At 35.5% G+C, this 17,687-nt stretch overlaps 1 protein-coding gene across 3 annotated transcripts in view; it reads right to left on the reverse strand.

Annotated features, from left to right (window-relative positions):
* The window catches only part of Adgrb3 (adhesion G protein-coupled receptor B3), a 729,205-nt gene that overhangs the window by 48,589 nt on the left and 662,929 nt on the right, over positions 1-17,687 (reverse strand). For all 3 annotated transcript variants that reach the window (XM_031367067.1, XM_031367069.1, XM_031367068.1), the window contains exons 20-23: positions 10,354-10,504; positions 7,982-8,051; positions 5,821-5,887; positions 3,148-3,233 (exon numbers count right to left, since the gene is read on the reverse strand). In XM_031367067.1, coding sequence (XP_031222927.1) covers positions 3,148-3,233; positions 5,821-5,887; positions 7,982-8,051; positions 10,354-10,504 — 374 coding nt within the window. The remainder of the gene's footprint in view (positions 1-3,147; positions 3,234-5,820; positions 5,888-7,981; positions 8,052-10,353; positions 10,505-17,687) is intronic.

Below are 17,687 nucleotides of genomic sequence, written 5' to 3' on the forward strand. Positions count from 1 at the left end.
TGAGCCACCATGTGGTTGCTGGGATTTGAACTCAGGACCTCTGGAAGAACAGTCAGTGCTCTTAACCGTTGAGCTATCTCTCCAGCCCCCTCTGGTTCCCTTCTTAATTCTTTCTTTTAGTGTTAAGAAAAGTTATTTGACTATTTTATTGTCAATTTCCCAGAAAAGAAAATATTCTTTCTTCTACTTTAAGAAAGTTCATTCAATATGTAAATGGCTATACTAAACTACGTTCCTTGATTTCAAGAAGATATGACAGAGGAGTTTAATACAGAACACAAGAAAGCTCTACTGAAAAAAAAAAGAAAAGAAAATATAACTTTTGTTTTAAGATGTCCTAAAATTTTCTTTTAAGATGTTTTTGTCACTGGGCAGTGGTGGCACATGCCTTTAATCCCAGCACTTGGGAGGCAGAGGCAGGCAGATTTCTGAGTTTAAGGCCAGCCTGGTCTACAGAGTGAGCTCCAAGACAGCCAGGGTTATGTTTTTGTCTTAAGATGTACATTATAATTGATCTGGCTTCTAGTTATTTCCACTTAGCATTTTATACAACATATACTATCATTTTCAATAAGTTATACTTGGCAAACATACTTTATTAGAAAACTTTTAATATAGTTTAGATGTTACACAGTTTGTCAAGCTTTTTTATTATTTATTAAACATTTATTCATTCCTTCCTTTATAAATGTTTATTGAGCACAAAAGATATGCTTGGATATCTCTAAAAAGGGATTATAAAGTATAAGAAATCAATAAGTTTAGAAATAGAAAAAAATGGAAGAATGAATACCTTGGCCCTATATTCTACTATAAGTAATGTCATCTAGTTTCAGAAAATATGATTTCTCTCTATATATGCTTATATAACTATATTTATATGTATATATTCAACCAACCTGAAATAGCCAACTTTACAATTAGTGAAATCTGTTATTAAGCCAGCTAGCATCAACTCTGCTCTGTGCTTTCTCGGTACATCTGATTAAGCTCCTCACTGACGTCTTTATTACTTTCTTCACTGCTTCTCTGAGGACTAAAATTAACTTCACACATCCATAGTACTTTTTAAAGTTTCCTTTACTCACACTTCAGACTAGAGAACCAATTCAACTCTATATATACTTAGTTTACCTTAGAGTTTCTATTTGACAAATGTTGTTTAAACTCCTCTGCTCAGGACAGTGATCAGAATTCTACATGTAAAAAGACTTGAGCTTCTTTGCAGAAGTCCCCCATTGGAACTGAAAGACACTGACTAGGGTTTGCCAGTGAAATCCATGTGACTTCTAAGGATGCTTTTAGAATTAGAGGTTCTCAATTATAACTATCATTGCCAAGATGTAGATTAAGATCAGTAATTTAAACTCATACCCTGGCAATGTCATCATTAAGTCTCTGTTTATCACTTACAAAGAGCAATGCAATTTCAAACTTGACATGATACACAAAATAATGAAGCGTGAAAAGAACCAGGGCCACGAGGCTGAGGACTTTTTATCAGCATGTTTTTTGTCAGCATTTTAATGAGCTCATCTCCTTTTCTGACCTCACTGTCTTGGACGATGGGATCATAGAGAGCTTTATTGCTCATGTTACGTCATTGATCATCAGATCCACTGTTTGTTGAGTAGGGTGTGCCATTTGCTAATGCTTTTGTGAAATCATTATGTGTATTACTTCATATATTTAATGAGGCAAAAGTAATTTTCCTATTTAATGGATGAGGAGACTGGGTTTCCGAAAGAGGAAGTAGTATGCCTGGAGACCCATATGTGCGGCTGATGCACTGCTGAGTTTTGAGTTCAAATATTTCCTCTAGAAAATATTCATGCCAGTAGTAGCAGAGCCTGTTCTCTCTACCCAGCACTTAGTCTGATCAACAACAAAATGGTTACTCCATTCCAGCCACATGGGGCAAACTCCATGGGAAGCTTATATCAAATGGCATAAAAACTCAGTTTTGACAGTAAGTTCAGGATGGTTTGGAAACTAATCTGTAATGCAGAACAGCATGTAGTTTTTAAAAGGTGAAGCTGTGTAAGGAAAGACCATCTACTGATGTATCGATTCACCATTATACTTCTAGGGTTTTATGTGAACACTATTGATTGTTTTTTTAATGAAAAACCATTAAATTTAGTTTTTTACTAGGGAAAAGAACTACCTGAGTTATCTTACTTTATAATCTTCTCATAAATTATAAAAGCAGGGAGATCTCTAGTTCATTACCAGTAAGGAATTGCATACTATGACCTTTAAAAATATATCATAAAATGTTTTTAAAAGAGAACAATTATGGGAATATATTTTGAATAAAGATACTTTTTTTCTAAGATGGGAGAAAGTTGTAATTTTTAGTAAGAAAAGACCTAAGAGGAAATCAAGGCAATTAATATCTCATTCAAATTTTCACAAACACTTAGGAGGGAGTATTGCTATAACATAAATGCTTCTACAAATCTACATATGAAGTGCTGTTGATACAGTGGTAACAGTAAAAATGATGTAGCTTTTTTAAAATAGATTTTACAAATGGCTAAAATGGAGAACTAAAAATTACATATTTATTTACATGAAATGATATTTTAAATATAAAAAGAATGCAAATATATGATAAGAATAATGTTTGATATATATTTATTTTAAAGTTATTGGTTAAGTGAATTTTTTCTAGTCTATACAATTAGTTAAAGAGACCCCCACCAAAATCACTATTTTACACTTTTTTGTTATACTTATTCTGATTCAGTCTTGTCCCAAACTGACATTTTGTTTAATCTAACTTCTATCTTTGTGAGCAAAAGTTTTTGGTGTTGAAATCTCTTACCTTAGGATGACTATTTTGAGTCTAGACTTGGTGTTCAATCTTAACAGATAGGCAAGCAATATGCAATATATCTTCTTATTTAACATCTACTGTTATTTTCAATAAATCACCCTTGGCAACCATATTTTATGTGATTTATTACTTCTATTATGCAATAAATTATAGCAGAGAAACTCTAAATGACAGGATCTACCAGACACACTAGTACCTCATGAGTGAGCAAAGTTCAGGGAATGGTTCCGAGTGAGTGACAAGCTGGACCTGGACTATGGGATTTACTCATAAAGAACCTTCAAAATCCACCAATGGCAGCTTACCCGGCTCTGTGTTTGAGCTTTTTATCTAGGATCCCATCTCTGGAAACAAGTTTATTAAATACCAAAATGCCAATCACCATGTTGACCTGTCAAATAGAAACAAAGTTGAACTTTCAATGATACTGAAGGGGATCTGGTCCCCCTTTTCTCCAGAAAGCCTTAGACCCCCACAGAGGTGCATGATTCTGGAGAGCGATGTGAATCACTTCTAAAAGGCACAATGAGCAGTTCAACAGCAGTGCATGCCTCTAACATTTAAAGTCCATTAAACACACTCAATTTCCACGGTTTGCGATTTAACATGGTGAAATTAACCTTCAATTGCCTAACATCTAAATGGTACCAGACTCTATCTATCCAGCATTATTCTTTCCAAGGAAACTTTGACTAAAACAATGGGCTCAGTGAGTTTTATCTATGCTTAAAAGCCAAAGTACTTTAAGTCTCCTAGCAAGGGAACTTAAAGTACTTGAAGTCTCCCAACAGGGGAAGGTACCAGGATTTGTCACTGTCCACAGCAGGGAAGACAGAGTCCAGGTCACACTAGCTGTTGTGTGGCTCAGCTCTGCAGCAGGGGTGGATGGGGGTGGAGGTTGCTCTTTGGTGCTCCCTTTTCTAAGAAGGGAAGGCCTATGATCTCCAGATTCCTTCAGGAGATGGATACTGACACCAGTTCTTAAAATCCGTTCTCCTGAGCACTTCTTAGCAATTTCTAAGACTTCCTTCCTCTCAGGTACATGGCTTTTTGCATAATATCAGCTAAAGTGAAATCAGTAAGAAAGTGTTCTTTTTCAAGTGAAATTGTTAAGGCACCTCAAAGAAATAGTTATTGGTAGAAGGTGATGACGATGAATACCCATCCCAATCAGAAAATCAAGAAAACCAAAGAGCATTTTCTTTCATCTTCTTTAGCCCTGTACCCTCTATCAATGAACTAGAATCTCATGCCACTGACCCTCTTTTGCTAGTAGAGGGCTGAAATCTGTCCACTTGCTGACATGAGAGAGATCCAAAGGCATCTGTTATGCACTAAATGGGGATATGTAACTCTTAGTGTCTCAGGAAGATACCACTCAGTTAAGAGCATGACCATTGTATTTTTGAACTAAGAAAATTTAAGTTAATATGTATATTAACCTTATGAAAGTAACTCAATTGATATATTCCTAATAGTTTCAATTTCCCTATGCTATTCTGTTCTACTCATGTTACCAGTGATCTTTCTTTCTTTCTTTCTTTCTTTCTTTCTTTCTTTCTTTCTTTCTTTCTTTCTTTCTTTCTTTCCTTCTTTCCTTCTTTCTTTCTTTCTTCCTTTCTTTCTTTCTTTTTTCTTTCATCTATCATCTCTTTCTTCCTTTGTGTCATAAAACTATCAATCATCTACCATCATCATTTTTCTTTGTTTCTGTTTATATTTCATCTATTATCTATCTATCATCATTATCTTTGTTGCTTTCTTTCATCTATGTATCTATGCATCTATGTATGTATGTATGTATGTATGTATCTATCTATCTATCTATCTATCTATATTTATCTATGTGCTTATCATCTCTCTTTCTTCCTTTGTTTCATATATCTATCATCTATCTATGATCTTTCTTTCTTTCTTTCTTTCTTTCTTTCTTTCTCTTTTTCTATTAATAGTCAATTTCTATTCCCTGTTATAGCTTAAAAGAAAGAACAATCTTTAAAGGAAGACTTGAATAGTGTTATTAAGAAAGACATTTCTAGCTTCCAAGTTATTGAATGAATCATTCAAAAAAACCTGAAGGCTACTTATCTAATGGGTAGTCTAACTGAACAGTGATATAAATCTTTATATTTAATTTATATCCTTCTTCCCTTCTTTATACCTTCATATTGGTAAGTCAGAGCACTGTATATGAGAAAGAGGTGGGTAGGTAGGAAGGAGGAAGTGGGGAGAGAATGTAGAAAATTGGTAGCAAGTTTTGCCTGTTGTAATTTTAAAAATTAGGGATATACTTTGTTATTCTAAAAGGAAATTAATTAAAATCTTTATTTGTAATATCTATTGGTGGTTTTTAACAGAATAATATTAACCCACAGGGAATATCAAAAAGTCTACAGATGTATTAGGCAGAGGGAGGGATGGTACTGAACATACTAGAATACACAGCTCTAACTATGGAACAGTGAAATACCCATTCTAAAATGCTTGTATCATTGAGGTTAAAACAGTTTTATGTATGTATGTATGCATGTATGTATGTATGTATGTATGTATGTAAATATACAGATGGATAAATGGTAGATAGGAAAAGGCATTTGGGAGTGGCAGATGTGACTAAATCTCCCTACTCATATATAAATGCATTATTCAAAATTAATATAGAGATGAGATGATAATAAATGATTAGATTTTACATATCATAGAAGAGGAGTGTATTGAAGTTAACTTGAGCTCTATTACATATCTAAGGTCACTGTAAGAGGAATTCCACTCTCCCAAGTTTAATAACCTCTAATACCTAAATATGAATATTTTAGAGTAATTTAAGATTGAAGCAACTAATATTAAAATTAAAGTAATAAGTAATTGAACTTTAAGTTTTTGCCCACTAAACCCTTTATCAAAATTGTCACTCTAAGTGAACTTCTGTAATCTTTCTTTATTTTGCTAAGCAATCAAGTAAGTGAATTCAAGTTTACCAGGACGACAGCGGCTGCAGGTCCAACGAAGGCATAGAGCAGTCCTCCTTCAAGAGACAGCCAGCAGCTAAAAATAGCATTAGATAAAACTAACAAAAATCAGTGATAAGCATCAGGCCACTGAATCGTGATGCCAACAGCACAGGCTAGAATTTAACCTTGCAGTGTTGGCACATTTCAAAGGTTTATAACTTAAACCCTAGAAGCCATAGGAAAACCTAGAGTTAGAGCATTTCTTGAGTAAGGAACAGTGCATATATCTCACGGAAGAGAAACGTAACCACTGGGCTTTACCTTGAGACAGTTAAAATATTTTAGACAAATTAATTGTATTTTGCAATTATCTACCTTTTTTTCTTATTGCAAAGAGGTTATCATTTAACAAACTCTCTATCGCCTGACAAGACTCTTTCAGTGTGTTTAGAAAGTCTTGGAAATGGAGTTCACCTGCTTTTCCTTGAGAGCCACTGAGATACTGGGAGAAACTGGTTTAAAAGAGCCCAAGGCAGGAAATGGATAACTCCTGTTCATGGCCCTCCCCACCCCCCTTTCATTTGCCTGTTTCCCTGACTACCAAGACCATTCCCTGGAAGAAGGTTGTGAATTAAAATGAGTGCAGCTGTGTTTGTTCTGCGGCCTAACTTCACCAAGAGATGCAGGTTGCCACAGATGGAGCTAGTGAGCTATCTTCTGGATAAAAATGTTCATTCTCTGAATCAAAAGGAAATAGAGAGGCCAGAGGGTGCAGTGTGGGATGTCTGCAGACTGGAGCATCTGATGTCCATGGTCCAGGAGGGTGGTGGGGGACTGTATCTTACTGCTCCTCAGCAGCCATGACATTACCTTTCCTGGTATTTTACTATCCTAGACCTTACAGCCAGTGAGCTGTAAGGTTGCAATATAAACAGTGACTCTTCTACGTGTCTCCTAACACTAGCCTGCTCTATAATTATTGACCGGGTGGTTCCATAATGTATGCATTTGTCAAAACTCACAGAAAACCATATGTTTAAGAGCATAAGAGTGACTCTCTAAGTTACACCTTAGTTAAAATTTTAATCTAGTAGTTTTAGACATAGACAGAAACACTAGTATACACAGTTACAAATATATGTGCCTTGATTTAAAGATCAACTCAAGACTTGGTATGCTTTTGACCTTTACAAACTCGAAAGAGGAACTGTAATATCTGTAATACCAATAAGGTGTTTCACAAATACTTGATATAACCAACATAGTTACCTTAATAGAAAAAATCATAACTTAAGGTAACCATGCTATAGTAAATATTAGTCCTTAAATAAATGCTTGGCATTTTCTTTCAGTGGTATAGATTGCATATAAAATCAAGAACTCCAAAGATAGGAATTTTTTCCGCTCTAAGAAGGTGTCATTGGAATGGGTAGGTGAAATGATGCCATTTTATATACTTTTAATTAGCTCAGTGCAACATGTGGCCTCATTATCAATAATTCCTAACTTATACCTGAAAACAATTACAGAATGCCATGCCGTTAAGTATATTTAATAGAATACATACTCTTCAAACTCATTCATATTCTCAATATGAAAATGGGTTCATTATATGATGAAAGTATAATGCCTTAAATTAGAAATATTAAAGTCAAACTTTACTATAAATTGCCTCGTAGACTTTGTGAGGATCCTAGGCATAAGATGGTCCGTCATACCCATCTCTAATTTCTTACATAGCCTAGGAAACTTCTAATATGGACTCTGGTTCCTGACCCATTGATTGCAGTAATGATATCACCATCAAACAGAACCTGAAATAATAGCTAATGATAAGAGGCATCAATGATATTTGAAATTGATTGAAGAGTGAGACCTTAAATCATAACAGAAAAATATTACCAGTTCTAACAAAGAGTATTTAAATTTTGACATGTACAGTACATATTGATACATCTTTAAAGGAAAAAATGCCAGTCTTAGGAAGAACTGGAAATGAGGATTCTCAATAGAGCTGCCTCGCTTCCTTTACTTTTGTGTATATAAGCCATCTCGCATCACTCTGCAAGCTTCTGTCACTGTTAATGATTCAATAACAAAATGAATAACATCAACAGCCAAGCAAAAATAAAACCTTTTTGGTAGCTTCGTTAGTTATCAACAGGGGTAGCATCAGAGATGGACTTACTAGTGATCTGTGCCATATCCTTTCGTCCTGGTGAAGCCTACAGATGTGGCCACTACTAAAGCTGGCAGCCCTGTAAGAAAAACAAGGTGACACTTCATATGCAGCTACAGTTCCTGTGGATACTTGCCCAGGACAAGCCTGGACACACTCCAGGTACTCAGATCACAACCACCACCATTGGAGGGGTCACCTCACAAAGTATATATATTGAAACGTTTCTATCAAGTACAAAATAATGAGAGACAGGTGGAATTTACTTATTTATTCACTTTACATTCCAATTGAAGCCCCCTCCTCCTAGTCTTGCCTCCCACAGCTCTTCCCCATCCCTCTCTGGGATGGGAGGTGCCCCCTGGGTACCCTGACACATCAAATCACTGCAGAACAGGTGGATATTTTTAACTTAGCAGACTGACCTGATGTTGCCAGGTTACCACTGCCTTTGACACAGTTTTAAAGAGAAGTAATAACAGAGATTTAGTATATCTTTTAAGTTATTTTTTTTTCTCTAGGGTTTTGCACTGTTATAAAGGAATTTATAGTTACAAAACCAGAAAGGAGTGGAGCATTCATGGGGTCACATCTTGATCCACACCAAGTTCAACTGATAATAAGACCCCCCAAATAATTTCATCACTTAACATTTTTCTTTTTAATTTACTAATAACAAGGACGTAGGAATAGAGAATTCAATTATCTGAAAATCTAAACCCATTCTGACCTTAAGACTTATTTGATCTCATACTTTGACATATCTGAATATTCAGCATTTCTAAGAAGGGCATGTTTGCAAGTTCAGTTGCCTCTCCTCTTTCTTATCGTCTCCAATGGGGAGTAGCCATGTTTTTAAGTTAATATTGAGAGCTATACATGTATAATATAAATTATGCTTGTGATACTGTCTCCTCTTCCTCCTCATCCTGCATGCTATTCATTGACTGAATATTTTGATTCAACACATTGATTCAATAGAAAAAATAACTTACACCCTAATAATATCAAAGAATATGAGTAATTTTTATTTCACACAAATTGGACTTCTGTTTTCTAAATTCATGGTGGTATGCTTCTCTCTGCCCATCTTCTATATAACTCTTTGCTCCTGAGAAAATGTAGATATTATCTGTAACTTTGGAGATGAGCTGCAAACTTCTTCCTTGAGGTTTTTAGTCACACTATTAAGTAAGATAGCTATTAGTTACTGGCAAGGAAATCGCTCTTTAAGAAATAGCTTTCTGAACTTGCACTGGCTCTTCCTTAGATCTATGGTCCTATTTCAAAACAAAAATGTTCCTTGGTTCGATACTGCCTTAATTTGAAAAGATCTCTGTCATGGAATCTAGACAAAAAAACTTATGAAACTCTATATAGAAGTTGTTCGACTTTCCGTTTGCTTCTCCAGAGAGTCCCAATGCATCTGCTAAATATGTATACACCCCTGCCGAATGCTGGCAGATAATCTTTAAGTCGTTTTGATCTTGCTTTTCAGGATGAATTCTTTTGGTCTTGTAGTAAATTCACTAGCCTATAAGCGCCCAGGTTCCTTTGAGCGTGCTAGTCTGATCATCAGATGTGGTTGCAGCAGTATGTGTACATGTGTGTGCAAATATACATATGTGGATATGTGTACATGTGTCTTTTATGTATACCCATGTACAGTTATTTTAGTATAGGACTTTCAAAACTCAGACAAATCTGAAAAAAATCCTGCCCTTTTTGTAAAACTAGCTTTAAAAGAAATAACTATGCCTTCATTTCCACTGGTCTCAGGAAATCACCAATCTTTGAGACATCTATGCCATGAAGCAATTGGAAACTTTCCCCAATAACGCTGGGCAGTGAATTAATTAATCCTCACTTTGGTACTAATTATATGTTTCTACTTTTGAGGAGCCCCTTAACTATATGTGAAGTTTAATTGCCTCACTAATGGCTCCCTTCTTCCCTGTGATGTGAACAGCTTTATTCTTTAACAGTTTGGAGATTTCTTGGAATAGAACTCTTTGAGGCTTCCTAGGGTTGAGGTCCAGTAAATATCATGATTTGGGCGCCTGAAGAATTCAAAGTATTTGCATTTTCAGAAAATACCAGCAGGAAACATATTGTTTTTTTTTTAACTTTAGTTAACTCAGGTCTCAAGGTACACCATGTGGGCATTTTAAATGTTAGCTTCCTAACTCAAACATTTTGTAATCGTTCCCTTACAAAGTTCCAAATGGATGTTCAGAAAAAGGCCTCTCTTATGTACTTCCATTTTATATTTTAAGTTAGACACAAGTACCCTGGGAACAGTCACTTTTTTACTATATCTGATGATATTATTGCTCACTATCATTTCAGCAAAGTGTAAGACGCCTAATTCATATGCTTACCCCATCCAAGGCACAAAAAGCGTTTTCTTATAAGCCGAGTCCTGATTTTTCCTGTCACAGCCATGTATGACTGCCACGCCTCCGTCAAGACCCAACAGAATGAAGCCAGGAAGAAAAAATGCAGGAACGCAGTGGTGGTCGCGCAGATACTCTGTGGAGACAGAAGGATGAAGTACATGCTCAACCTAGGCAGGGGTGTAAGAATCAGGGGATGGGACTGCTCTCTTCTTCGCCTCCACTGCTCACCCATCCTTTGCTCTTGGATGAGAAGGGGTCTTACTATGTGGTCCACACAGCCTTGAAGTTGCCTTCCTTCTGCCTCAGGCCCCCTGAGTTCTATGATTACAGGGATCTGTTACTGCTTTCCACTTGAAATGGGTATGTTCTGACTGACTTTTAGTTCACATAGAAATTACAGGGAAGTGCCACAGAAACTGTTTACAGGACTTAGAAACTTATCTCCTCTATACTTTATACAATCTGTACAACACAGAAATACATGCCCTGGTTCCATTTGAATTTTCACTGTCTTTAATGAGGAGAACGCACACTATAAATTTAAACACAAGGAAAATTAAAATTACTGCCTTAGTTGTTTTTCTTTTTTAATAAAATTATGGAAATGGTCCTTTCTCCAGTTTAAGTTGCAGACATCATGTATAATTGTTTTGGCTACATTTTTTATCTTTCTTACTTAACCAAGAAATTTCTACTTTTTGATATGTCTGTGTTGATGCTAAGATTATACTGGCAGGCTCAACAGCTTTTCAAAAGAAAAGGGGAAAAACAACCCAGGTTATAACAGCAAAATACAACATAAGGTTTGGCTAACAGCCTAGAACAAAAGCAACGTGCATTGTAAAATATTTAATAGTTGCATCCGATGCTACTACAATGCCATGCACGCCTTAATCAAGTAATTTTGGAAAGCTAATTTTGAGTCACCAGCAGTACATGGCTACGATTTCATAGATATTTTTTCTTCATACAATCTAATCATCCTAAATGTGTGGCCCATTAGCTGTGCCTGGTCTGCAAATGACCAGCAGCTTCCTCTTATACAGGCTGCTTCTTATTTCCCTGTTGGTATGACTTCTTTGAGTACATCTTGTTGTAATACAGCTTCTCATAAACCTGAACTAGCAACAGAATCAATTTCTTTCTTCGTCGGGCAGCCTTGTTCCCAGAAATTGAAAATAGACAAACAAAGATGTTAGGTTGCTAATTAGAGATTAGCAGGCTTGAAGGCAATGGGGCTAGACTCTTCCATCGTAATCACTGAAGCATAAAACCAGAGTCTGGAAATGCAGGATTCTAGCACCAATCAGAAGATGACAATATGACCCATATTTCTAGTCCAGGAAGGGAGTCTGATGTCTTGGAGCTGCCTAGCTGATAACTGGTTTCAAGTAGTTCTGGTCAGATACGATAATTTATCTACCAGGAAGTTTTCTGATAAAGAACAAAGACAAACTATTGCCTACTCTTTTAAGAGTCAATACAAATGGCCCAATAATCACTGGGGAGGAAGACGCCCCTCAGGAAAGCTGTCTATTCTTGAGCTTTTGAGCATAGTTTACCAAGAACACTGGTGTTTTTGTTTTGTTTTTGTTGTTGTTGTTCACGTGCTATATTCATCAAATTGTAATAGTATAACTTCCACATGACAACTTTCATCAATAGCAATTTTCAAGTGACTGCCATTTTTTCCATAAATGTTATCAGTTTCCCAGGCATCATTATTCTGAGGTGTGAGCCTTAGGACTCATTGCTTTCTTTTCCCATACACTCCACACTTTGCATCAGCAACTCCTAAAGATCAGGTAGTCTCTAAGTCTCCTCAGTACCAGGTCTTTCCCCACTGATAAGGATCAAACTCCTTCACAGGGATCTATCTTGATATCTCTTCAGTCACTGTGCCCACCTGACTCAGCACAGCGGCTTCAGGCCACAATTCCAAACGTAGGATGCACTGGCACCTCAAGTTCATCATCAAAATTTGTTTAACCTGCTTTGCCACAGGCATCTCGGCTCCTGAATTCTCACAGCTGATGCGTGCTATTGCTTTGCAAAAGTCAAAACAAATGTAATTTAGTAAATTGAACACTGTTTGTATTGCTAAGTTTTGTGGTGTAGCCTTTAGCCCCAATTCTTAGGAACAGTAAAAAAGTATTTCCTGAAGGCAATGGAAGGAAATGAATTACTTCTCAAAAGTCAGAAGCTACACGAAGTCCTAGAAAAACATCAAAAGCAGATGAAAGCAGATTGAATAGATCCCTCAGTCCTGAGCTCAGAGTTTGGAGTAATGGCAATACAGAAAGGAGGAAAATATGACAATATGTACATGTCACAAAAATTCCAAGATCTCCTCAATAGGACTTCTTGAGCAAATCAATAATGAACTTGAAAAAAAAAGACAGCATCTAAAGAAATATTATGGAAGAATTCTTTGGAATGCAATTCAATTTTGGCTACAGGGTAGATCAGGCAGGAAACACACAGACAGACACACAGTCTGTGACACATTCTTGTGAAATTTGTTAACATCTAGAATAAGAATAAGATTTAAAAATGGTCAGAATTAAAAGGACGACTGCTTCCAAAGGAATAAGAATCAGAGTGATATTAAAATTTTTGTGAAACACTTAGGATCCAAGAAGGCAGCAGGGAAAAATATTCTTATTCTAATAAAAGAGAACTTTGAAGTGAGAATTCTACACCCAGCCAAACTATTATCCAAGTGATAGGCAGAAGTATATTTTTAGAATTGAAAGGGACTTTGAAGTTTATTACTTTAAGGTTCTCTCTGAAAGAATCTCTAGACAATATAGAAACACCAATAAGAACTTCAAGTGGATAGAATGGAATAAGTGAGAGATATGGCAAATAGAAGCAATAAAATATATTGAATCTAAATAAAATTTTATTTAATATATTTCATATCATCTTAAAAAAGTAGCCACCTAGAAAATCAAAATAAAACCAGAGGAGGTCAAAAGACCAGAGACAGGAGGGTTACAAGGAATCAGAGGAAAAGAAATGTAAGCCTCTGTTTTCCCATTCTGGTATATTAGAGAGACTGAGTAACATATGACAGACATATTTATTTGAATATTTTTGATAACCTTCTAAAATAAGGTAACTATTATAAAGTAGAAATAATATATCTGTAAGTTAGCAAAAGAAAAGGAAAAGTCAGAGATCATTAAGTTCAGTTAAGAAGAAGCGGGAACTAATTATGATAAATAGGAAAATATTCCTAAAAGTATCAGAAATTATAATAGTTTTAAACTCACAGGCAAAATGTCAAAACAAACAAACAAATGAACAAAAATATTCACACTTGATGTTAAAAATCTACTTCTGCAATTGTTTTGAGAGAAAAGTCCCCAAATTCACTGGCACAGGAAGATGGGGACTGAAGAGATCAGAAGAGCTGTATTAAGCAAATGCTAATACAAGATAACAGATATAACAGTGATCCTATTAGATAAGCCATTAAGGGAGACGAAGACAGACTCTTCATGCCCATCCAAGTAGCAAGCCACGAAAAAGCTTCACAGGCCGCACAGCTTAGGAAACCAGTAATGATTGTTTCTAATACCACTGAGGCTGCCAGAAGGAAAGCCTATTATAATAAAAGACTTGGTGTACCAGTTGTCAGTCGCAGATAAAGGCAGGGAAGTGTGAATCTTTATCATCAGTGGGTACTCCCAATATCTACCCTTCCTGTTGTCCAGTATTGCTTTTTATTGTCTTTGTGGTGTGGACTCACTTCCTCTGTAATTGATGAAGGTCAGACCTGTTTTACTGTCTCCATGCTCCCAGTACCTCAGTTTGAAACATCTCCCTAACCAAACCAAAACAAGGCCTTCCATTTTCACTACACAATGCAATAGAATAGGCAGAGTTTTTCTCCTGGGTCCACACACAGCCTGTGTCATTTACTGAAATTTCTGGGCTGCCTTTTCCCTAGCTGAAAATTGAGGATAAAAAAAAAATGTCTATGTCTTAAAATGGCCATAACAATGAAACAACATCATACAAGCTGGGCGTAATGGTGGATACTTTTAATCTCAGTGCTTGGGAGGCAGAAGCAGGTCGAGGTCTGAGTTTGGGTCCAGCCTGGTCTGTAGAGCAAGAAACCCTGTCTCAAAACAAACACACAATAAACAAACACCCCCAACATCACACCTGTAGACATTTTGATGCATAGCAACTATCCTTTTGGGGGGAAGGGTGAATTTTTAATTGTTATGTCATGAAATGTGGTAAAGCTTAATACATTTTATGAGTATATACTTTTTGACATCAGCCTGACAGATTGTAAATGAATTCACCTCCATAACTATAAGCACATCAAAATGTATAACATTACCTGCTTGTCACTCATTATTGTTATTCTAAGAATAAGCACTATTTGATATCTGTTGATTTTTATCAACAGAAATAGTAATTATGCTTAATTATACATTGGTCATCTTTACAATTTCCAGATAGCATATGGGTATAACATCTTAGTCTAGAAATAATTATATTGAAATACCTCTCTTTAGCCAACAAAAAGCTCCTTTTTATTACTGTTTTCTCTTTGCTTCCAATTGAGGTCAAATTTCTCAAAAGGTTAAGCTACACATGGAGTTCCTTATGAGTTCCTTATCTGTTCTTGATGTCTAGAGTCTCCTTGAACTCTGCTTCTACAGAAATTCTGATTTCCGAAGCTCCTAGATGGAGCTAGAACTTGGAGTTAAAACCTTCAACTTCCACATTCTACTTAAAACTACAAGTTTTAAAAATATGATCTTTAAACGCTTCAGTACCTTGAAAGTTGTAACATCATATAAATTGTCTAGTTAAAGGTCTCCACAGGTGATTCATCTGCTTTTGAGTTAGTTTTAATAATCATGTTTACCACGGTTTAGGCGATGGTAGCGCATGCACGCCTTTAATCCCAGCACTTGGGAGGCAGAGGCTGGTGGATTTCTGAGTTCAAGGCCAGCCTGGTCTACAGAGTGAATTCCCAGGACAGCCAGGACAACACAGAGAAACACTGTCTTGAAAAACCAGAAAACAACAACAAAAAAAAATTTAAAAAAAAATCATGTTTACCAAGGGAGTTATTTTTGTCACCTGTATTTCGATGTATTAGAATATGATTTTATATAATATTTTCTTACAACTTAAACTAGTTCATTTCTAACATTGCTTACCCATGCCTTTTCTTATTTATTTATTTATTTATTTATTTATTTATTTATTTATTCATTCATTTATTCGTTCATTCATTTATCAAAACAGGATCTCATTTAACTTGTTTTTAATCTTTTGATTACTGGAAGAACAGGTTAGTCTAGCTTTTTATTTATTAAATTTATTAGAGAAGTCTATTTTACCAATATTTTTCAAACTTTAATTGTTGAGTTTTAGTTTGATTTTGAAAAAATATTACACAGTTCCAGGGGTGAGTTCTTTAGCATGAAATGTAATTTTTATTGCTTTTTATTTGGCATGGTTTTTAAGAATCTAAAATGCAGACTACCATGTTTCCCCATTCTTGAATACTTTAATCGGAATAACATAGTTATAGAAAAAATAAGCAATGCTATACACGTAGCTTGTAAATATTTTAAAAATAAAAAAATGAGACTTTTAAAGAGAGACACAAAATGTAAAAATTCAATGAAGTAGAGAATGTAAAGAAGTTTAATTTTGCTAAAGTTTAAAGAAAACCCAGAATACTGAGATGAAGTGTTTCAGTATAATATTTGAAACTCTTAAAAAAAATGGCAGTATCTATAGACTGTACCTATAGGACATACTGTATTATATAACATTTTAACACATGAATCAAATTGTTTAGGAATTTTTTTGTTTTCATGGAGTTTAACACATCAATCACATTATTTAGATATTTATCTGGTTTCATGAATTAACCTACTATTTGTTGTTGTTGTTACAAAAACAAAATGACACCTATCTTGGGATTCACACGGGTGAGATACAGACATTGTAGTCTCGTAATACAGGACTGTTTTACACTTGCAAGCTTGAGGAGACATCCTTACTAATCCTTGCAATGAGTTTGCAGGTAGTTGTTTTACAAGTTTCAGAAGGTGGTAGTTCTCATAATCTAAAAAAATGAATTATGGTGAGGATAAATAAGATAGAGGAACTTTAAACAAAGGTAATTTGTATTTAACGAATGCTAATAATTATATCAGGAGCTTAGTCAACCATATGAACTGAATTTTCGTTGGTAAAACAAACAGGTCTGAGGATATTTGACTACTTATTAAAGGATGAGTGGAAAGCTAACCCATCCAACCCCTATTCCATTTTAAACACTGTTTTTTCTAGCAACAGTAAGACAGACATGCTTTACACAGGAGGCAGTGGAGCTCTGTGAGATGAAATCATTAAAGATACATAGGTTAGAAGAGTGACATGCTTTCTTTCCTACAATGCATTACTCTCTACACCAATGAGCTCAAGCTAGGCTTACATTGACACAGCTACATTCCGTCTGAAGTTACTCCAAAATGTTTTCACACATAGTGACTACAACTGGGGAATGTGTATTCAGGTAGAAGTGACTTTCTTCAAGTCATTGTTAACTAAAACAGACACATGTACCATTTCTAGGTGTAGTTTTGGGTTCTGTAGATGCCACCAACATTGTCCATTGAAGTCACCTGGACAATGACCCAATTCATTAAAGTCAGTGTGAACAAAAGGTCCACCATTTCAGAAAATTAAATGTAACCTATTATCAAATGAAGACTTCAAATAGAAATGGCATATTAGTACCATTTTATCCAATTTCTCTTATTCTATAATTGCTGTAACTTGTAACACACTGGCCATAATATGATTTATAAGTATTTGACAATATCTGTCCTTGGCCTAAATAATTATTCAAGGCCTTGTATTTCCTCTTTGCAGTAATGGGAGACATTAACAGCAGAGATTTTATGACCTCTGCTTCTTTCTTGTAAACTCTTGGCTCACCATTAAGCACGAGATCTTAAGGGCAAAGGCGATAGGATCCTGAGTTCATTATCAGCCTAGGCTACCTTGTGGATTTCGTCTAAAACCAAAACAAAAAAGCCAGAGCAAAACAAAAACCATACAAAAATGAGCAATGGCCCAGAGCTATAAGGAAGAAACTTCATAATGTCTCCCACCACATCCTTTGTGAAATTTAAAGGACATTATTCTCTGTGTACTCAAGATCTCTGCCAGAAGACAAGCTCTAAGGGTACAAAATTGCAAAGATAGTTAAGAATAACACAAAATAATTGGGTGAATGAATGGAAGAAGTAGTGTTAATTATT

Source organism: Mastomys coucha, unplaced genomic scaffold, assembly GCF_008632895.1.
Source record: "Mastomys coucha isolate ucsf_1 unplaced genomic scaffold, UCSF_Mcou_1 pScaffold14, whole genome shotgun sequence".
Lineage (NCBI taxonomy): Eukaryota > Metazoa > Chordata > Mammalia > Rodentia > Muridae > Mastomys > Mastomys coucha.